This window comes from Calcarisporiella thermophila (genome assembly GCF_041956535.1).
Source record: "Calcarisporiella thermophila strain CBS 279.70 unplaced genomic scaffold VTP21scaffold_1, whole genome shotgun sequence".
NCBI classification, from domain to species: Eukaryota; Fungi; Calcarisporiellomycota; class Calcarisporiellomycetes; order Calcarisporiellales; family Calcarisporiellaceae; genus Calcarisporiella; species Calcarisporiella thermophila.
Genome location: NW_027192191.1, coordinates 1,274,710 through 1,295,930, shown reverse-complemented (window position 1 = coordinate 1,295,930; position 21,221 = coordinate 1,274,710). Strand labels below are relative to the sequence as shown.

Sequence of the window (21,221 nt, the reverse complement as noted above, 5' to 3'; positions counted from 1 at the left end):
TTCTTTCGAATATTATTTACTAATCTAAGTGTCGTATCAACTATACCAGTTAATTTAGATCCAGCGGAAAATTGAAATTACTGTGTTCGTGTATATAATTGCCACCAATATGTTTAATGAGTCGTGAAGTAATATTTTCTTTCGCTTTCAATATCAAATATTTGGAAAAGTGGATTTTTTCACAAATGATATCAATATTGAGTGTATTGTTACTAAACCAAGAATACTGCGTTTACTGAGCCTGGCTTTAATCACCTTTTATTTCATTGTTTTACTATTCATTGAAATATGCTTAGTATGGGGTGACATTTTTAGAATTTTTGAAATCTTAAATTGCTTCGTTCATTGTTTGGAAGATTTTCCCCCTTGCACGGTCCCAATCTGTTCACGTGCGCAAAATCAATTTTTTTCCCTTTTTTTCACAGCTTTCTCTGGAGAAAAAAAGTTGCTACCTTGAATTCTTGAAAAATCGTTCCCTTGAGATCCTGCAGTACTTTTTTCAGATCATTAAAGAGATTGATACCAACACTATGACATTAGAATCCTCACCACCTGGCGGATCGTCTCTGCATGCCCGTGATCATCATATTTATGACTCGTCTGCTGCAACCTCACGAGCATCTTCGCCCGGATGGGATAATGGGGAGGAGGAAGAGCACGAATTTGGGTCGAAAGTGAAAGGGAAGAAACAAGTTACTTACAAAGTTAATGGGATGAATATCCTCAACAGGTATATTTTGGCTCAACTTATACCTAAATGATATATAATATATATGCAATTCATATTCTTGCTTTAGACATGAAGTGGATAGTAAAACAACCATGGAACGGTTATTACGTCGCCGTGAAAATCACAATCACATAGAGCGTCGACGACGTGACAACATTAACAGTCTCATAATGGAGATAGGTGAGCTGATTTCGACTAGTGTCCATTCGGAGTCCAAACCCAAGCAGAGCAAAGGTGCGACTTTGCGTATGGCTGTCGAATATATTCGAGAACTGCAACGTGAGAATCTAGCACTTCGAAAAGAAATCGAGGTGCAGGGTGGATGCGCATCAATGGTCGATGTTGCCATGCAGGATAGTGGAAATAACAGAAATTCTAGCGAAAAGAAACTGTTGTCTCCACCGTTTGCCGCATCTATTGTAGAGCGATATGGACATTTCTCGGCGCCAAATTCTCCTCGATTACTATTTGAACGCATGAACTTGAGTCAGTCCACACCAACCTCACCCCGGTGGCAGACACTACAGCAAGCTTACAATTCAAGTGGAGTTTCTCATGGTGAACCTGCTGAGATGATGCTACCACCTGTGATGGCAAACACATCGTCCGAAATGCAAGCACAAATGATTCCTCCGGGAGGCACGCATGTAGGAGTAGGAGGGGGAGAGGGAAGACCTCTCTTATTGTTAGCAGCCGCTGCTGCAGCTGCCGATACCAGCAGAGTATCTTTTAATACATCACCACCAGGGGGCAACGTTTCCTCAACAAGCGGAATTGCTAGAAGACAACCCCCGCCACCCCCCAAATTTTATGGTGAAGGAGCAAACGGGATGATGGAGAGCTAAGCAACACTGGTCATTCTTTTACACTCCACTACCTAATTTTCCCCTCTTGTTCATCTAAATTAAGTTAAAAAACTAAATGATATCTTTTTGTCTAAACATATTTGCAATGTTGATTCTTTCTATTTAATATATTCACGCCCTCGTTATCTTATATTTTTACCTCATCTCTTTTTTTGTTTGAATACAATTTCGTCTAAAACCTGGTTTACTTAATCACGCACATCAGTATTAAAATTTCTCAGTTATACTTTTTTCATAAGCCGCACAATTTAAACGCGTCGAGAAATGTCAGGCTTCTCAAACCGAAAGATCTACTTTTTCAAATTATTTTTCCTCAACAAGTAGATTGCTAAGATTATGGCGACCGTAACATTAGGACGTGAACGGTCCCTTCGAGACCAGCAGATAGGTATATAAAGCTGATGCTTTTTCACGATCCTTTCTGCGAATCTTACGATGGTTTTCTAGACGTCATCACATCCATGCTTAATCTAAACCGAAAACCCGATGACCAAGGACATGAAGACGATCCCATCTGGAAAGTGCTCATTTTTGACCAATTGGGACAGGATGTCATATCATCGGTGCTTCGGGTTAATGATTTAAGGGAAAATGGGATAACTGTGCACATGTAAGTGTGGCTTTTGAATTTTGGAATTTGAAGTGTTGGAAAAAGTGCTGACTCTACATTTTACTTATGAAGGCAAATGAAAAGCGATCGGCAACCTATCACTGATGTGCCCGCAATTTACTTTATGGAGCCGACACAGGATAATATTCGTAGAGTTTGCGAGGTTGGTTCGCTAACTGACCTTTCAAAAGAATTCCTAGCTTATATATTGAAAAAATATAGGACATGTCTCGTGGCCTATATGAAAGTTTCTATATTAACTTTTCATCTGTCATTCCTCGTCCTCTACTCGAAGAATTTGCTGCCACCGCTGTTTCTACCAATACCTCACATTTAGTCTCTCAAGTTTACGATCAATACCTGAATTTTGTGTGCACAGAGCCAAATCTTTTCTCACTCAATCAGCCCGGATGTTACCACAAACTGAATGATCCGAAGGCCGCAGAGTCGGTCATTGAGTCGATAATAGATCGTGCAACCAACTCTATGTTTTCGGTGCTCGTGACAATGGGTGTTGTTCCGGTAATACGATGTCCTCGCGGAAATGCGGCGGAAATGATCGCACGCAAGCTGGAGAGCCGGTTGCGGGACCACATAATGAATGGGAGAAACGACCTTTTCACAAAAAATACGCAGCCAGGATTCCAGCGGCCAGGTAAAAGGAGCAAAAATTCTTATTAAAACCACACCGAATATCGGCTGACAGTTTTTTGTTTCTCTATAGTTTTGATAATATTAGACAGAAGTCTTGACCTTCTGCCCATGTTGAGTCATTCGTGGACATACCAGGCTCTAGCACATGATTTGTTGGATTTACGCTTGAATCGAATCACCGTTCATGTAGGCCATTCGTATACTTTTGCATTACAAACATAGGCTAACCTATGTTGTTTTCTTTAGAATGAAGAGAATGGTCGCATGGTTCGAAAATGCTATGATGTTGATCCCAAGGACTACTTTTGGAGCAAAAATGCTCCCAAACCTTTCCCCGATGTTGCTGAGGATATTGATCTCGAGCTAACAAAATATAAGAATGATGCAGCGGATATCACACGTCTTAGCGGAGCAAATTCTCTCGATGACGTGTCACACATGGACTTTTCCTCGAATGCGCAGCACCTCAAATCTGCGATTACTGCACTTCCAGAATTAACAGCTCGCAAGGCAACACTCGATATGCACATGAATATTGCGACATCTTTGCTCCGTGAAGTCAATGAACGTCAACTCCATACGTTTTATCAGATGGAAGATTCAATTGTGAAACAGAACAAGGCAGCAATTCTTGAAGCGATCACTGATCCGGCTAAAAAAGGCCCAGAGGATAAATTGCGTCTTTTCATCATTTTCTATTTATCTTCTGCTGGGGAGATCTCACGGGAAGATATGGAAGAGTACGAAGAGGCTTTGAAGAAAGCTGGATGTGACTTGGCCCCTCTCAATTATATCAAAAGGTATGTTAAAGCTATTATTTTCTTATTTCTTATTTTGATAACGCTTTTGTTTTCTCGCAGAATGCGAGCCTTTTCTAAAATGACGGCCATGACTGCCCAGCAGTCGACACAGCCGTCCTCGAGCTTCGGCCAGACGGGTGATCTTTTCCGTGGTTTTAGCAGCATCAGTAATAAACTCACAGACAGGTTGAAGGAGGGTGGACTAAGCGGCAGCTTTGAGAATTTGCTCTCCGGTGTGAAGAATTTCCTTCCGGCGCGCAAGGATCTTGCTATTACGCGTGTAGTGGAAGCGCTTATGGAGCCCAGCTCTGCGTCAGCAGCAGCAGTGAATGAAACCGAAGATTATCTCTACTTCGATCCAAAGGCTGGCCGTTCAACCGAAGCGAACAAATCACGAGGGCGTGGCACATATCAGGAGGCAATCGTATTTGTGGTCGGAGGAGGAAATTATATAGAATACCAAAATTTGCAGGAATACGCTCAGCGTCAGAACATAAAGAAGCGCATTGTTTATGGTGCAACTGAGCTTGAGAATCCAGTTGGATTTTTACGAGAGCTTGGTGAACTGGGCAAAGATTAAGTATTCTGGCTGGTTAACATGCGATGTTTATTATATTTGTCTTCTTTTGTAATTCTTTTTGCCTTCTTCCTCCTCCAGTTGCTGAGAATTAAGCCATTTCTCGAGTGGAGATATAAAATTGACAATTGGAAAAGATTATCAATTATCAATTGTCATTGATCCAAAAACGGGAGCAAAATTCAGTCTCAGTGAAATGCCATTTTTATTATATCTGCAATTTTTTTCTCCTGAAAAAGAGTTTTCAAGTTTATTTTTCTCCCACAATTCCACATAAGCCTTATATATTTCTTATTCCCAAGTACTGGTAGCGCGTAAGCATTATGTCCAACACTAAGAAAAGAGTAATTAGCGAAAAAAAACAATGGATGGTGGTTGGAATTATTGTAGTACTAAATGCAAGTATCTATAGCAAGATAATCCTCTTCATTCGCTGATTGCCGGTGGTGTAGCGGGAGCAGTTGAAGCTACCATCACCTATCCAACCGAATATGTAAAAACGCAGCTTCAGCTACAAGAGGCTAACAAAGGAGCACCTGCAGTAATTCTTCGTTGATTTACAAACATTAGGCGACATTACAATACTAACTCTTAAATTTTATATTTTCATTGTAGAAATATAAAGGGCCTATCGACTGCTTAAGGACGACTGTTCGTACTCAAGGCATCTCCGCCGTATATCGGGGATTGTCTGCTCTCGTTATTGGAACAGCAGCCAAAGCTGGTGTACGGTTTTTGACCTTTGATGCAATCGCGAATCCCCTCAGAGATGAGAAGGGTCGGTTGACTGGCACAAGATCATTAATTGGTACGTGTCGTGCGATAATACTGCTAAGAATGTGTATCTAGACCATATTTCCTTTTATTATTATAGCTGGTATTGGCGCTGGTATCACAGAGAGTGTTCTGGTCGTTACTCCAACGGAAACCATAAAGTAATACAGTACTTGCTGAAAAGTGGACAATTCACTCTGAATTTTTAACGCCCCTCTTCTGTATAGGACTAAGTTGATCCATGACCAAAACCAACCACACCCTAAATATAAAGGGCTAGTACATGGTAGGTGTTCAACTAGAGATATAAAAGGAGACAATTGTTATTCATTATAGTTCGCGTCATCTTTCAAATCTATTTAATTCTTTCACCTTCCTTCCGTAGGTGTGACAACAATAGTACGGGAAGAAGGGCCTGGTGGTGTCTATCGCGGTCTCTTTCCTGTGATGCTTCGCCAATCTGCCAACAGTGCTGTGCGGTTCACTGTATATTCATTGCTGAAACAGCGTGTTCAAATTTGGCTACATCTTGAACCGGGCAAGACTCCGCCTGCCTGGGCAACCTTTGGAATAGGAGCAACTGCCGGCGTGATCTGTGTGTACACAACGATGCCACTCGATTGTGTTAAGACAAAAATGCAAGGGCTGCGAGCCAAGGAGCTTTATAAGAACTCTTTGGATTGCTTTTTGAAAACGTTGAGAAATGAAGGGGTTTTGTCGTTCTGGAAGGGTGCGACTCCGCGGTTAACGCGGTTGATGGTAATTACATTTTGACTATCTTCTGGTTGGGATTCTAATATCATATTCTTTCTTAATTTAGTTTTCGGGAGGGATTATCTTCACCGTATATGAAGAAGTTATGAAAGTATTACAAGTAATATCCCCAGCAAAAAACGAGCTGAATAAACTTTAGAGCGCTATCGCTACTATCTTGTTCTTTTTTTTAATCTCGTGTCGTTGTCTTGAATATATGTTATATAACTGAAATTATATGATTTTTTTTTTCTTCAGCATCTTTATTTGCCTCCCGCAACGGTTCGCTAAATAAACCAGCTCCTTTTTTCTTTTACCCAATTTCTATGTTAATGTGGAAATCTCCTCCCTCCCCCCACATAAAATAAAGTTTTCCATGTTCCCATGGTTCAACTAAACCACAAGACGAAGTTGGCCCAATTTGCCCCAATGTTAAGTTTCTTCGATTAATGTGCCAGCCACAGCATAAAGGCCTACAAAAAAGTATATCTTCACCACTTTCAATGCGAAACTCGAAAGTAGGTTCAATAGTCTGACTCCCTTTGCACGGCATAATTATTATTAATCACATGCTTTTATCCGACACTCAAGTCTTAATCATTTATGCGTAGTCTCAGAAAAATACCAATATATTATCGAGCTAGATATTTCCAAACTTTTGCTCTTTGCTCACATCATTTATTGCAAAAGAAATAATCCCATACGCACTCAACGCTCATGGGAAAATGACTCAGCCTATTATAAAAAAACAGGCAGACTATATTACAAACGCAACGTTACTCATACTTATTACGAAAATGATATTGTATTACAGTATTTATAAGGTTCTCAATCAAATTATTCTTGGTATCAACTCATTTAAATTAGATTTCCTTCATGTGAAAGACGATAAAAAAAACAAACCAATTGATTATCAGCCCGATGTTAATGTAAAAGTGTATCCTATGGAAACTATCGAGAGAAACAATAGATTAAAAAAATTCCAGACAAGCCCAAAACTAAGGAAAAATGTATATACTTTTTAATTCCCTAGACGTTGCAGGTTTCTCGGTATCCTCGGTTGAATATAAGATCACAATCTCATCTCCAGATTGTAAACTTGATGAATTGCCTTTACCCAACTTTTTACCATTTATAAAGGTGCCATTAAAGCTCAAATCTGTTAGCACCGGCCCATCGCTAGTGTGCTCAATAATGCAATCTATACAAAACAAATGAGAAAACTCGATCTTCACGTGATAAAACAATGAAGCACACTCACGATGCCCACTAACTCGATTATCTTTAAATCGCAAAGGTGCTGGGCAATCTATTTAAAACTATTGTTAACGACAATAGGAGATATTCATATCAATAAGATTTACCTGTTTGTCTCCCAATTTTGACGATTTGCTCCGATAAGGCGAAATCAGGATATAACGAATTTAAGGATTCCAGTTTAGCCCACGGAGGGGTAGAGTGGATTATTGTATGGTCGTTAGTGTTTAGCTATTTTCATAAATATATAAAAAGCTTTAATATCCGTGGTTTTTTCATAGAGCTCTTTAGTATTTACAAGATAAGCACGAATGCGCTTCGCTTTAGGACTAGGGGGTGGAGGACCCGTTGCGCTAGTTTCAGCCAAGTAGGTAGGCTGGGGTAAGTCCCCATCCCACTGTGTTTTAAACTTATATTTGATAAAATCTATTCATAATGATCATTAGTGATAAGACTTGGTCAAGGGATCTAGCATTGAAAAATATCACCTACCCTCTGGCCTATACTTTTCAATTAAAATCCCTATAATGTCACCATCTTTTATCTCCTGCTTTTTTTCACATTCTAACCGTTGATCATTTAAATAAACGCCGTTGATGCTATTATAACCATAGTCAATTAAATATATCTTTGCTATGCGCAAGAAGGAAATTTACCTATTATCTCTGATGAAATAGCGGCCGGATTCATTTGAAATAGTGCATTGTAATCCACTCATTCGAGGATAATTAAATCGAATATGACAGCCTAAATAAGCAATATAATGTGGGGTATGAATTCGCCAGAAAATTGGTGCCAAAAGCCTACCTCTGCTTCGTCCAATCGTGATATTCTTCTCGATTAAAGCTACATTTTCTCCCATCATACTATTTTCAATTAATACTAGCCAACCCCATGCTCGCGATTGAGGTTTCGAAGTAGAGGCAGTGGCTGCTGAATAGTCTCTTTTTAGCCAACTTTGATCTCCGTGTTCTTCTGAAAATTCTTGTATGGGCGTAACCTCAGGTAATCCCTAGATAATCGAGAAGCAATTAATGGGGAGATCATCAACCATGTATTTTACTCTACATACTTGAAGCCAAGGGTGTTGTAAAGCTTGATCGGCAGTCATACGCTCTTTCGGATCAACTCTCAGCAAGCCTTTAGCAAAGGACACAGCTATAGTAAAGGAAAAATTCAATATGTGAAGTTCGTATATTTAAAAAAAAATTCCAATACCTTCATCGCTCAATTGCAATTCCTGGAATGGTCGATAGTCTATCTTTCCAGCACAAATGCTCTCATATAGAGATTCTTGTGATGACTCGACATCAAAAGGAGGTCGCCCAATTAACCTAATGATAACTTAAGTTAATATTCTATATAAATGCAGTGACCAAATAATTAATTCACTAACATCCAATAAACTACGACTCCTAGCGACCAGATATCTAATAGAGTGAGAGATAGAATAAAAAAACATATACATATTAGAGATGCAAATGAAATTATTACCGACTGCTTTTCCATATCCAGAGGTTTCGTCTTTTTTGATTATTTCTGGGGCGAGATAGGTCGGTGTCCCACACGCAGTTTGAAATTTAGATATATGATCTGCAACCTTCGCAAGGCCTTTTATATGAATCATGAAGGATGATCGAGAAATACGCGGACGAAAAAAGGAATTAATAGACAAGCTAAATCAAAGATACCCCAATCAAAGGTTACCAAAATCAGTCACTTTTAGTAGTGGTGGTATATCTTCTGTTAGTAAAATATTATCAGGCTTAAGATCTCTGTGCACAATATTTTCTCTATGCATGTACTATCGAATATATAAGTATTTTGCAGCTATTTTATTACAAGATTTAATTTTACCTGCACAGCGAGACATATTTGACGTGTAAAATTACGACATTCGAATTCCCCAGGTCGCGGCTCTTTTTCATTCATATAATGCACAAGGTCTCCTCCACTGACTAGCTCCATAACTAAATATATCGTCTTTTCATTGTCATACATATCCACAAGCGTCACAATATGCGGCTATAATAAACGAATAAATAGCATTAGACATGTTGCTACGGATAACATTAGATCACCAAAATTAGAGTTGATAACTACGTGCTTCATCCTGCGAAGGATGGCGACTTCGCGTCGGATTGCTTCCTCGACTTTGGACTGCATCCAGAATTTGTTCTTGTCGATGATCTTGCATGCGTAGAGATTTCCCGTGCTACGGTTACTAGCCAAACAAACTGTGCCAAAATTTCCAGTACCAAGTGTTTTGTTATGTATTTCATATTTATAATTAATCTAAAGAAGAGATAAAGTTAAAGAGCTGTTCTTGATTAGGTGAATAAAATAAAATAAAAGATATAAAATTACATCGTTTGAATCATATACAACCGGGACAGTTGGGCGAGGAGGGCCTTGAAAAATTAAATCTATATAAAAGAATAATTAGCACTAAAATAAAAAACAAATTGATAGTGCAAAACATACTAATACGAGGTTGTTTTTGGTTTGTCGGTGGTGGACCTAACCGAATATCATCACCCGGCATTAGGATATTCGGTTTGTGCGGCTGCAACCGATGTCCATTCACATATGTTCCATTTGAGCTAATATGTAATACATTAAAAAAAATAAAAATACCCTCCCTACTTTGAGTATACCTCGTGTCCTCAATATAAAAAAAATCCGGCAGATTAGTACGTGCTTTTGCGGACAGCTTTGATTTTCTTTTAGTCTCCTGAATTAAATATAATGTGAGATTTCAGGATAATATTACGCCCTGAAAACATATATCCCACATACAACATAGACACGACAGTGTCTTTTGCTTATTCGATCGTCGGCTATTACGATATCGCATACCGGATCTCTCCCGATGCACAATTCAGCTTTCTCATCGGTGATCCAAACGCGTTCTATTGGCGTCCCAGGAAATCCTGGAGTCGGAATCAAACATCCAAGTTTTACAGGACTGTTGTCGCTATGTTCCTCCGCGCCGGCGTCCTCAGCACTATATTGACTAAGCTGCTGTGTAGGCTGTGTAAGCTGTGTGGGTTGCGTAAAATCTAGCGAGTCATCGCAGTCCATTTGCCCGAGGCAAGTAGGTTGACCAGGTGGAACTCTGAACAAATTGAACCGTTCACGAGTGACTACTTTTAATATCTTGTAGCAGATTTCCAGGAGCGTCATCAGAAGTTCTCGGCCGTAAAATAGGCCGGGAAACACGTGTTGAAATCAGTTGGCAGTAAGAAGGTTGGGGGAATCAAAATCTTATCTCTAACAAGATCGAGGAAATCACAACAATTTTTATTCGCTTCTCTTTTTTTTTGTCATATTTTATCTTTGTTTTTTTCTCTTCTCTGTTCTTCATCTTTCTCTCCCATCCCCTAAACTACCAAGCCGAGCATGAAAATTATTGACAAAATAAACAAGGCTCTGTCAGAAGACCGAGTTTTCTGGTCTTTTGAGTATTTCCCCCCCAAGACCCAGCAGGTAATTAGGGAATTTAGCTTCAAGATTAGTCAATCTAATCCCCCTTTTCTCCACAGGGTGTCCAGAACCTGTTCGACCGCATGGAGCGCATGTATAATCTCGGGCCCGAATTCATTGATGTAACATGGGCCGCTGGCGGTTCATCCTCAGAACTCACGGCTGAAATCATCGCAACCGCACAATCAGTTTATGGACTAGAGACTTGCATGCATCTTACCTGCACTAACATGCCGAAGGAGAAAATAGATACTGCTTTAAACGTAAATTGCGATTATTTTAGTCAAACTTACCATTAATCTCTCGCTAGATGTTGGAAATTAACTTAATATTTTATTCAGAGGGCGAAGGAATGCGGAAACCAAAATATCCTGGCCCTTCGTGGTGATCCTCCGCGTGGACAAGAAGAATGGACTGCCTGTGAGGGTGGCTTTTCATATGCTGTCGATTTGGTTCGCTACATCCGTGAAAAGTACGGAGATTATTTCTGCATTGGTGTTGCTGGTATATAATCGGATGCAATTCGCATTATATATCCTGAGGTTAATTTAGATTTTATTTTTAGGATATCCTGAGGGCCATATCAACAATCCTGATAAAGAAGCTGACTTGCGATATCTTAAGGAGAAAGTAGATGCCGGAGCCGATTTCATTATTACCCAGTTATTCTTCGATACAGATATTTTCCTCGAGTTCGTTGACAGATGCCGTGCCATCGGTATCACTTGCCCCATTATTCCAGGAATCCTACCAATCCAAAACTACAACGGATTCAATAAGATGACCACTCTCTCTAAGACCATTGTACCCAAAGAAGTTCTGGAGGCACTCGAACCTATTAAGGTATATTCCCAAATGAAAACCCATATATATAGCCGATTGACGGTGGACTTACTATGTTTTATAATAACAGGAGGATGATGTCGCAGTTAAAGAATACGGTATCAAGTATGGCGTCGAGATGTGTCAAAAACTAATGGCACATGGTATTAAAGGCTTCCACTTCTATACACTTAATCTTGAGAAATCCACACGACTTGTGCTTGAGAGGCTTGGTTGTGTCGCGGCTATGGAGAAAGTTCGTCCCCTGCCTTGGACACCTTCCCTTGGAAAGAACCGCCGCAACGAAAATGTTCGTCCCATCTTCTGGCGAAACCGTACGAAGAGCTACATTGCTCGCACTGAAACTTGGGACGAATTCCCCAACGGTCGTTGGGGTGACTCGCGATCTCCTGGTAAGACACTATGAACTCTAAATTTCAGGCAGTAACTAACATCATGGGTGGATAGCTTTTGGCGAGTTGGATGGGTACGGTGTATCACTCAAGCACTCTGCCGAAGAATGCCGCAAGATTTGGGGTGAGCCAGCCTCGGTCGATGATCTGCTCCAGCTGTTTGTCCGATACTGCCGCGGCGAAATATCGGCGCTCCCCTGGTCCGGACAGCCTCTCGAGAAAGAAAGTTCTGCAATCCGGGAGAAATTGGTGCGAGTGAACGAGCTCGGGTATTTAACCATTAATTCTCAGCCGGCTGTGGATGGTGTCCGCAGTAACGATAAGATATACGGATGGGGACCCAGTAACGGCTATGTCTATCAAAAGGTAAGTTATTTATAGACCCAGTAAGTTTGAACGGCACCCTAACTCCCTCCAATTAGGCATACCTTGAATTTTTCATTTCCCCTTCGGATCTCGAGTCCCTTATCCAAAAGCTCGAAAACGACCCCTATGCCACCTATCACGCTGTGAATCGTCAGGGCGATCTCCGTACTAACGCAAGCAGCGACCACCCAACGGCGGTGACTTGGGGTGTGTTCCCCGGAAAAGAAATTGTTCAACCCACAATAGTTGAGCATGCAAGTTTCCTTGCTTGGAAGGTAAGATGATACAGTTTCTATTAGCAGCTGACTAAGCGGGACGCAGGAAAATCCGCCCGCTCTCCTGTTTTGCTTGCTTGGAAAGTAAAGGGATAGAACAGCATAGACTTACTGCCGTCTCTTCCCTCCCCTCCTCTCTCTGTTCGCGTTGATCGCGATCATTGTTCAACACAATGTTTATTGAATATTCATTTTATATGAATCCAATAATCTCCTCTCTATGCTTGACTTATATTGAAAACATTAACTTGTTCAACACAACTTTCTATCGCGATCTCGCTTCCCTTTTTCCTCCCCATTATTGTATATAGGATGAGGCCTTTGAATTGTGGCAAGAGTGGGCCAAACTTTACCCTGCCGGATCCAAATCTCGCGACCTGATTGAACGCATTTCCAACGAATACTATTTGATTAACATTGTGCACAATGACTACAGAGACTTTGAAGGGATTTGGCGGCTAGTAGGCGTCGAAGCGGTGAACGGAGTAGAACACTAAATGAAAAAAAAAAAAATGGTTGCTTCTTCTTTTACTACTTTCAAAATACTTTTTCTATCCGGCTTGGATTTTTAGTTTTGAATTTTTATATATATTATGGATTCTATTATTATTGGAGGGGCTCATGGACCCTATCGTATTCTCCAACGTATTTTTTATAATATTTTTCTTAGGCTTACACTATTAGCTTTAGCTTAGGTTTGAGATTTTATTCGCTATCTTATTCTTCTCTTATGAATCTGGGGCCTTATTAATAAGAGAACTAATATTTTCCTAGAGATTATGGAGAGGGGTTTATTCCACTTGTAAGATGAACTTGTGCCTTTGGTGAATCAAGCGAGACATTTAACGAATGTGGCTCTGTTTAAGCTTCAGCTTAGAGTGACAATCAATAGCGAAGTAGCATTTATCCCCTTCAATAGTCTTGTTATTCTGATCGTCTGGGGGTAACCCACTTTAACTTGATGATCAATATAGGATTTGATTATTAAAGTATATATTTCTCAATGTATAATGTATGTATTCTAGAGTATTTTCAACTTTGTGCGCTTCCAATATATTTTGCTCCATGCTATTGAAGTATCTTCTCTTAAGTTCTCAGTATACTCTTGAAGTCGAAATAATCAAAATCAATGTCCTTGGTATCCTTTTTCATTTATTGCCTCTGGGTTGAAATGTGACTATTTGGCGCAGTATTAAATTCAAACAGTAAATTCAATATGCTCGAGGTTATTAGTTTGTTTGACTAAGAGCTATATTTGTTGAGCCATGAGTACGCAAATGCCCCCACCAGCCAACAAACTTAGGCTGCCTGTCCATGCGGCATCCGAGTATACTGAGTCTGAAATGGACCCCGCTGGTGACTATCCTACTGATAATGGAATTCAACATACTAAGTTAATAACTCGCTTGTATTTTGTTTCCAGAGCAGACATGGGATGACTGGGTTGAAGACGAAGGAGAGTCCCAACCACAGTGTCTATTTTGCCCTCAAACATTCCCCAATTCGACCGAGCTAATTATTCACTGCAAAGACACTCATAATTTCGATTTTCTATATACGAAGTATAGCAATAGTAGGTGTCTCTTTGCGCACTTTTCCTTCCATATAACTTTTGTGAATTCAAACGACTACTTTGGCGTGAATAGGATTAGATTTCTATCAATCCATGCGACTGATCAACTATATTCGCACCCAAGTGAAAAATGGAGCAACATTAGATGGATTTAAGGTCGAGGGATCCGAAAGTTTCCTGAATGATGATACATATTTGGCGCCCGTTCTGGATAATGATACTTTTCTATATAGTAATTACAGCTTAGTGTGAACTCTAAGTGTTTATATTCTCCTGCTAACCTCTGTGCATATCAGCCTTCGAAGAAGCCGAAGAAGACTTATCCGAAACTGTTACTGTTTGGAAACGGCCTCAAGACCCAGAATGCACTACAGAATTAGAGCATGAATTAATCAATCGGCTGCGCCTAGCGGAAGAGCAGTTGCATGCGGTGGATCAACAGTTTTCAGAGTATCGAAACATGGTGAAAAAGACATTTATGCCTGATGACCTTCGCAGGTAACTAGATCGAGCATTCGAATTCAAGCATTTTGTTTAAGGGACTTATCTTTTTCAGTGAGCGATCTTTCATCAGTACAAGAAGCAATTTGGCTGCGCAGACTGGCTTCACAGATGAGGGAAATTACTATTTCAACTCCTATGCGAATGCTGAAATACACAAGCAGATGATCAAGGTTAGATTAAATCGAGGGCGTCTAACCATTTTCAATACTAATCAGACAATACATGCAGGATCGTGTGCGAACTGATGCTTATCGTGACTTTATCTATCATAATAAGGACATTTTTAAGGACAAGGTACGTGTTTTTTATTTCTTTTTTTTTGGCTGAAGATGATAACATGGGAGATGGTTGCTTATGTAGATTGTGCTTGATGTTGGATGCGGAACCGGGATCCTCTCCATGTTCGCAGCCAAAGCTGGAGCTGCTCGAGTCATTTCCGTTGATAATTCAAACATCATCGAGAAGACACAGCAAATTGTGCGCGACAACGGGCTCGACAATGTCATCACACTGATCCGTGGGAAAATTGAGGAGGTAGCCTTACCCGTACCTCAAGTTGATATCATTATTTCCGAGTGGATGGGGTATTTCTTGTTGTTCGAGGCAATGTTGGACTCAGTGCTAGTTGCACGGGACAGGTGGTTGGCCCCTGGTGGAATTCGTAAGCTACTCCCGTCTTCTTGACATCCTGAAGCTGTAATATTTACTCTTCTCCCCATTTTAATCATCTAGTCGCGCCGAGCCAAACGCGTATTTTGTTAATGGGCATTGAGGATGAAGAGTTCATCAATGACTCCCTTTTCTTTTGGAACGATGTCTACGGCTTTAATATGAATTGCATGAAGGATATCACTGAAGCGATAGTCGATGACATCACCGAAAAATCGCAGATTACAACGGTTGCATGCCTTAAGGATATTCCTCATCAAAATATTCGAGCCTCTGAACTTGATTTCGAAACAGAGTTCACTATCGTTGCCAAGCGCCCTGGAACCCTTCATGCATTCGTCGGATACTTTGATACCTGGTTCACAAGAGATGGTCGCACACTGCCTGTAGATCTGGAAAACGAAAAGCAGGGAATGAAAGATGGAGAGATCTTCTTCACAACAGGACCTCATGGCATTTCTACTCACTGGAAACAAACCGCATTTATTCTTGAGAAGCCGGTCTCGCTGGAGAAAGACACACAAGTCAGTGGGACTTTCCGGTGTTGGAAGGCAGTCGATAATCCTAGAGAATTAGACATCGAGGTGCGATATCGGGTTGGCGAGGGAGAAGAGGTTTCCCAGTGCTTCTACTTGAAGTAATACTTTAATAAATTTCGCCTCATCCTCTATCTTTCTTGCTATAAGAATCTTCTTGGGTTTTGGTGATTCTATCGCCATCATGACAAACAACTCCTCAGTGGGGCTGAGGATTGGAAACCATGGGCCGGCAGTATTTTCAAGCGATAAACATATCATTATGCTGACCAAGTGCCATTCTTCAATGGCTATTACTGGACGATCAATGTGACACCGAAATTTAAAGCACCCCACCAAAATTTAATAAACCGAATGTTGTTTGAAAAAAAAAGTAAAATGAACTGAGCGTAATGAAGTACCCATTGCCAGTACTTTTAGTGGTCCTTCTTTTGTCAAGATCGGTTGTATCGATCGGCTCAGAATGCTCTTTGGATTGCTATTCATTATGCCAAAATGACGTGTGCTATGTATGTCATGAGGGACATTGCGAGCAGCCTCCGAAGCAAGCATTCAACGAGTGCGAAACTTGCGACGAAACCTACGGATTCTGCCACACTGTGAATACTACCGCAGGCTACGTCAGTAGCTGTGTAGCATTCAGCAAATTGGGAAGTGCATGCTTAACCGATGATCAGTGCTCAAGGTATGTTTAATTTGTATATTTTGTCCGCCGTTACATGCGTCATTAAATGGATAACATTCCACCGCTTTAATTCAGCAATTTGGTGTGCGGTAAGCGAATGGTCTGCGAGACAAATGCTACCAAAACCTCTAGGCCCACGGAAATTCCCACGGTTAATACACCAATGTCCTATGACCTCAATCAGCCGCAGCCATTCCCACAACTATGGTGGATCCTTGCGTCCGTCTGCTCCGCTATCTTCACCACAATACTTATCTTGTTTTTGGTATGGAAGTACTGTCTGAGAGGCAAGGTCTCAGTAGCAACTCAGAATTCTGGCGTGGCAGGACTAGGCAGGGGCGAAGAGAGATTAAGGGGAATGGACTATGTATATTTGTTTAGACGGCAGCAGCAACACCAGGAGCCACTTCCGCAGTATCTGGAGAGAGAAGAGCTTCCGCCCAAATACGAGGAGATATTGGATATTCCCCAGCCTTTGGAACGAATAGAGGAAGAGAATATAGACAACGAGCCTGCTTCTCCCACAGCCGATACATCAACCACGCCAGGTCCTATTTCTTGCACAACGCATCCATCTCAAACCACTCAACTGAATAATTAGCAATTCCCAGTCCACTCAAGACTTGTATTTATATCTATAATATTTTGCACTTTCAAAATTTTTTCCCGTTCACTACGCATTTAGAGCTGACACACACTACCAGGTTATTTAAATGTATTTCTTTCAATTAGAACATGCTCAGTTTTCATATCTTTTTCTCTAAACAAATATTACTCATTTATGAAAACAAAATCAAATGACCAGTACACCACAATATTCATATAATATAACATCCCATTACTGCTACATAATATATCGCTCACGAAAAAGAGGGGTATCTATCGCGTTTACAGCATCGAGGCTTTTCTTTTCTTCTCGTAATCTGCTGCCATTGCCTTTAGGCTATCCCCGCCATATACCATGCAAATGGTCTGCCACATCCTAAGAATTTGAAAAGCCACCATTATCGTTAAACAATTTCTACGAGGCTCTTTACACTCGACATCTTACCCAAGCCCAATTCTCGGCGTTGCGCCACGATAGAATCCGCGCCATCCACTAGTGCGCCAGATATATTTTGCGCATGATACTATGTTTAACTTCTCCGGGCGCCCAGGAGATTTTACCTGCGACTGCATTTCTACCCGGATAACCTCGATCGGCTGGTTCCATACGCTCAATCCTCCTCCAATCGCGGAGGCAGCAATGCGCTGTGCGTTCGTAAGGGGGTCTTTTTCGCTCACTCCCCAAATTTTACGGATAGTTGTCTCCGCCAGTCGACTCTAGAAAAGAAAATTAAATTCAAGTTCATGAATCTTCCCAAACTAGGACATACTAAACCAAGACGCGAGGCCCAGTTTGTGCTCTGTCGAAGGGCAACCGCATTCACCCCCTTATTTATTCCACGGATCCCTTCACGCCGTAAAATATCGCCTGCGATTTTCCATGTTGAAATCTTAGCATCTCCCGGAGCCTTCGCTCGCGTTATTTCGACTGTTTTCATAAAGGTGCAAAATCCCATAGTGGAGTAGGCCTGCGCTAGACCGCCCGCCATACCGCCCATCAGACCAGCAGCAAATGGGCTCATCTTTAGGATTGCAGAACAAATGAGGTTTGATATATGGTGAAAATACACAGGTATTCTGACATCTTACTTGTAAGTTGGCCAAGCTATAATATTCAACCTCACTAGCGGCCCAGAGAAGCACAGCACCTTTCGTCGCTGCCTCTATCCATGCCCACTAATCGAAAAGGCTATTAGTTAAGGTTAAGGTTATATTGTGAGAACATATATTTTACGGGAATAAGGCCTTGGTAGAAGCCAAAAATGCCTCCCCGCTGATAAGTCTTTGAGATAGCTTGACCAAGCGAGTCTCCACGGTGAGAGGCCAAGTGAGTTTTCAGAACTGCTCAACGAAAACCATTAGAGCTTCATTAGTCAAAGCCATCTTGGCCTTTTGGCCTATAAATTCCATCTAACCCTCAAATGGCTGTCCCAAAGTTGTAATTTCAAATAGGTTGAGGAAGGCACCTATCCCCAGATTCACCCATGAAAGCGGCTTCTTTTTAACAACTATAGGTTTCCCATCCTTGTCCAACAACACGGTCTCTGCAGCTGATGGTGCAGCGGGCGACATTGCGGTTTTCCAATAAGCTCGTGAAAAAAAAAGTATAGAGGGTTTTTAGCTTGAGTGTGAGAGAAATAAAAATTTGGGTGGCGAAGAAATAGTCACAAACTGACCTATTTATTTTCATCGTCACATTAAATCTTTGATTTTAAATCAGTCTATTCTTGCCTAAAATGACGCAGGAATCTTCCCCGAGGAAACTCCTGATCCTCTATGGATCGCAAACTGGAACGGCACAGGATGTAGCTGAGATGTTGGCACGAGAGGCAAGGCGATACCACTTTCAGGCTCAAGTGTTAGCAATGGATGAATACGACAAGGTAAATGATTTTCAAACATAATCATTATTTGTCCTTCTCACATTTCGAAAAGGCCGAATTAGTGCAAGAAAAGTTGGTCGTGTTTGTTTGTGCCACCACTGGACAAGGAGAGGAACCCGATAATATGAAGGTTCGTAGAGACCTGTCAGTTTTGGAGTTAATATTAAGCGATCAAACCGAATGAATTCTACTCGTTTAGAAATTTTGGAAGTTTCTCTTGCGCAAAAATCTCCCTCATGATGTGCTTAGCAATCTAGAATATACAGTTTTCGGACTGGGAGATTCCTCATACATTAAGTAACATCTTAACTTGCTCTTTCGAAAGCTCAAGCTTCTAACTCTTTTGAATTCAATTCAAGGTATAATTTCCCTGCAAAAAAGCTGTACAAACGACTGGCACAATTAGGCGCAACTAGTTTTTATCCAGTCGGTTATGGCGATGACCAGCATTATCTAGGGTAATTCTTTTTCTTTTTCACTTTCCTTGGTCCTTTACAAATTAATTTTCTGCTCACTGAACTTCTGCAGATATAACGGCGGTCTAGATCCGTGGCAGGATGGGTTGTGGAAGACGCTACTGGATAAATATCCCCTTCCTGTTGGGGTTGAAATCATACCAGCGGATGTATTATATCCTTTTCTTTCCAATTGGCTATTTTTACACATACGATGTCCAGTTTGCTTCCTTAACCAGACTATTATCTTTTACACCTCCCCCCAGCTTCCGAGTTGAATTTCTGGAAAAACTCGACGCAAATGGAGAGCTTCTACATAGAATAGAAAACAAAATATCTTATGAAGGCTTTAGTGCAAAGGTCGTGAAGAATGAGCGGATCACTGCATCCGACCATTTCCAAGATGTGCGACATATTGAACTCGCACTGGACGACAAAAATGTTAGGTAATACTGTTGCAATTTCATGTTCCCACATAGACTACAAAACATATACTTATTAGCTACCAACCGGGCGACGTACTTGTAATTCACCCACAAAACTTGCCCGAGGCTGTGTCCGAATTTCTTGACTATATGGGATGGGCTGAGATTGCTGATAAGCCGTTCCGGCTTCTTCCAAATGAACGAAGACTTCCTTCACACTTGCCCGCTGCCGTCACTCTTCGCACCCTTTTACTCAATTATCTTGACATATTCGGGCGCCCTCGTCGTACGCTGTTTGAAATGCTAGCACACTTCACCACAGATGAACTGCACACTGAAAAGCTCCGCGAATTTTGCACCCCAGAGGGACAGGATGAACTCTTTTCGTATTGTTACCGGCCAAAAAGAACGGTTTTCGAGGTGTTAAAAGACTTTGGAAGCGCCACTATTCCATTGGATTACATTTTTGATGTGTTCGCAGAGATGAAGCCAAGGTCTTTTTCAATAGCATCATCAGGAGCTGTAAGTACTGCCTATACTTCACGATCCATGCCCACTCTCTTTTGTATTCATGCAGCACTGTGAAATGACTAGGCTCATCCTCACGAGATTCACCTATGCGTCGCGATAGTGAATTACAACACTAAGATGAAAACCCCTCGCGAAGGGATTTGTACCAAATGGATGGCGACTCTTTGCCCGGGGGACCGTCTAACTGGCCTCTCCATTTCGCGGGGAACAATGCGGCTCCCCCCAGAGCTCGAAATCCCAGCCGTGTTTATTGGGCCTGGGACCGGTGTTGCTCCGATGCGATCGTTGATTGAAGAACGAATCCAACGGGGCGCACGAGAGAACTTCCTGTACTTTGGAGGAAGAAAGAAAGATAAAGACTTTTATTACCAGGATGAGTGGAATGCATACTTAAAAGAAGGCCAGCTATTCCTATATTCGGCATTTTCCCGGGATCAGGTACATCACTATTATGTCGGAGTTGATATTGGCAATTAATATTTGTGGCAATATTAGATTGACAAAATATACGTACAGCACCGATTGCTTGAGAATGCAAAAGAGATTTGGCGTAGTATTGGTGAGCTCGGGGGTCGCATATATTTGTCTGGGTAAGTTCACAGGAAAAAGTGGTGCAGTGTGATTTCTCGGTCTAATTGCTCTTTCCAGGCGATCGGATAAGATGCCTGAGCAAGTGCGCGAAGCTATACGAGATATAATTATGAAAGAAGGAAACATGTCGCCCACAGATGCAGAGGCGTACTTGAAAAGAATGGAGCAGACCGGAAGGTACCAGCAGGAGTGTTGGTCATGAGTAGAGCCGCAAATAGAACTCTTTAGAGAACCATATAGAGAACGGCATATCCCATTTCATGCCGACAATTTTTATCCAATTATTTCTACCTTTAAATGATCCCCCAATATATTTTCGATAATTTTCTATATATAAAACATACACATGGTCTGGCTTTATGTTGGTCTGGTATTATAAA

General features: G+C 41.2%; 9 protein-coding genes across 9 annotated transcripts; 7 read left to right on the top strand and 2 right to left on the bottom strand.

Moving 5' to 3' along the window:
• Window positions 1-530: 530 nt before the first annotated feature.
• VTP21DRAFT_554 (uncharacterized protein) lies at window positions 531-1,575 on the top strand (the record flags this gene model as incomplete). Its single annotated transcript, XM_069396072.1, has 2 exons — window positions 531-730; window positions 798-1,575. The coding sequence occupies 2 exons, from the start codon at window positions 531-533 to the stop codon at window positions 1,573-1,575; spliced, it is 978 nt and encodes a 325-aa protein (XP_069256933.1).
• Window positions 1,576-1,932: 357 nt separating this feature from the next.
• On the top strand, window positions 1,933-4,240 carry VTP21DRAFT_553 (uncharacterized protein; the record flags this gene model as incomplete). Its single annotated transcript, XM_069396061.1, has 7 exons — window positions 1,933-1,984; window positions 2,044-2,206; window positions 2,279-2,369; window positions 2,429-2,861; window positions 2,931-3,046; window positions 3,107-3,660; window positions 3,721-4,240. 7 exons carry the CDS (start codon window positions 1,933-1,935, stop codon window positions 4,238-4,240), a joined length of 1,929 nt encoding a protein of 642 aa, XP_069256932.1.
• A 320-nt stretch (window positions 4,241-4,560) lies between these two features.
• Window positions 4,561-5,924, top strand: VTP21DRAFT_552 (uncharacterized protein; the record flags this gene model as incomplete). Its single annotated transcript, XM_069396050.1, has 7 exons — window positions 4,561-4,581; window positions 4,650-4,778; window positions 4,853-5,045; window positions 5,112-5,172; window positions 5,239-5,297; window positions 5,397-5,770; window positions 5,832-5,924. The coding sequence occupies 7 exons, from the start codon at window positions 4,561-4,563 to the stop codon at window positions 5,922-5,924; spliced, it is 930 nt and encodes a 309-aa protein (XP_069256931.1).
• A 753-nt stretch (window positions 5,925-6,677) lies between these two features.
• On the bottom strand, window positions 6,678-10,207 carry VTP21DRAFT_551 (uncharacterized protein; the record flags this gene model as incomplete). The annotated part of the gene is made up of 19 exons (XM_069396039.1): window positions 6,678-6,715; window positions 6,783-6,965; window positions 7,026-7,073; window positions 7,129-7,252; window positions 7,320-7,447; window positions 7,514-7,620; window positions 7,678-7,768; window positions 7,829-8,033; window positions 8,094-8,179; window positions 8,240-8,355; window positions 8,418-8,451; window positions 8,516-8,632; window positions 8,729-8,825; window positions 8,879-9,046; window positions 9,125-9,316; window positions 9,389-9,447; window positions 9,506-9,624; window positions 9,679-9,755; window positions 9,821-10,207. The coding sequence occupies 19 exons, from the start codon at window positions 10,205-10,207 to the stop codon at window positions 6,678-6,680; spliced, it is 2,376 nt and encodes a 791-aa protein (XP_069256930.1).
• Window positions 10,208-10,423: 216 nt separating this feature from the next.
• Window positions 10,424-12,880, top strand: VTP21DRAFT_550 (uncharacterized protein; the record flags this gene model as incomplete). The annotated part of the gene is made up of 8 exons (XM_069396028.1): window positions 10,424-10,510; window positions 10,567-10,770; window positions 10,849-11,011; window positions 11,073-11,350; window positions 11,421-11,742; window positions 11,798-12,108; window positions 12,165-12,383; window positions 12,695-12,880. 8 exons carry the CDS (start codon window positions 10,424-10,426, stop codon window positions 12,878-12,880), a joined length of 1,770 nt encoding a protein of 589 aa, XP_069256929.1.
• A 768-nt stretch (window positions 12,881-13,648) lies between these two features.
• Window positions 13,649-15,770, top strand: VTP21DRAFT_549 (uncharacterized protein; the record flags this gene model as incomplete). Its single annotated transcript, XM_069396016.1, has 8 exons — window positions 13,649-13,739; window positions 13,807-13,956; window positions 14,030-14,188; window positions 14,253-14,454; window positions 14,513-14,630; window positions 14,689-14,754; window positions 14,821-15,121; window positions 15,193-15,770. The coding sequence occupies 8 exons, from the start codon at window positions 13,649-13,651 to the stop codon at window positions 15,768-15,770; spliced, it is 1,665 nt and encodes a 554-aa protein (XP_069256928.1).
• Window positions 15,771-15,849: 79 nt separating this feature from the next.
• VTP21DRAFT_548 (uncharacterized protein) lies at window positions 15,850-16,951 on the top strand (the record flags this gene model as incomplete). Its single annotated transcript, XM_069396005.1, has 3 exons — window positions 15,850-15,974; window positions 16,105-16,350; window positions 16,426-16,951. The coding sequence occupies 3 exons, from the start codon at window positions 15,850-15,852 to the stop codon at window positions 16,949-16,951; spliced, it is 897 nt and encodes a 298-aa protein (XP_069256927.1).
• A 287-nt stretch (window positions 16,952-17,238) lies between these two features.
• On the bottom strand, window positions 17,239-18,528 carry VTP21DRAFT_547 (uncharacterized protein; the record flags this gene model as incomplete). The annotated part of the gene is made up of 6 exons (XM_069395994.1): window positions 17,239-17,332; window positions 17,402-17,673; window positions 17,727-17,978; window positions 18,046-18,132; window positions 18,191-18,297; window positions 18,372-18,528. 6 exons carry the CDS (start codon window positions 18,526-18,528, stop codon window positions 17,239-17,241), a joined length of 969 nt encoding a protein of 322 aa, XP_069256926.1.
• A 164-nt stretch (window positions 18,529-18,692) lies between these two features.
• Window positions 18,693-21,043, top strand: VTP21DRAFT_546 (uncharacterized protein; the record flags this gene model as incomplete). The annotated part of the gene is made up of 10 exons (XM_069395983.1): window positions 18,693-18,839; window positions 18,892-18,969; window positions 19,039-19,136; window positions 19,199-19,297; window positions 19,368-19,469; window positions 19,549-19,740; window positions 19,797-20,241; window positions 20,314-20,688; window positions 20,746-20,840; window positions 20,899-21,043. 10 exons carry the CDS (start codon window positions 18,693-18,695, stop codon window positions 21,041-21,043), a joined length of 1,776 nt encoding a protein of 591 aa, XP_069256925.1.
• Window positions 21,044-21,221: the final 178 nt, after the last annotated feature.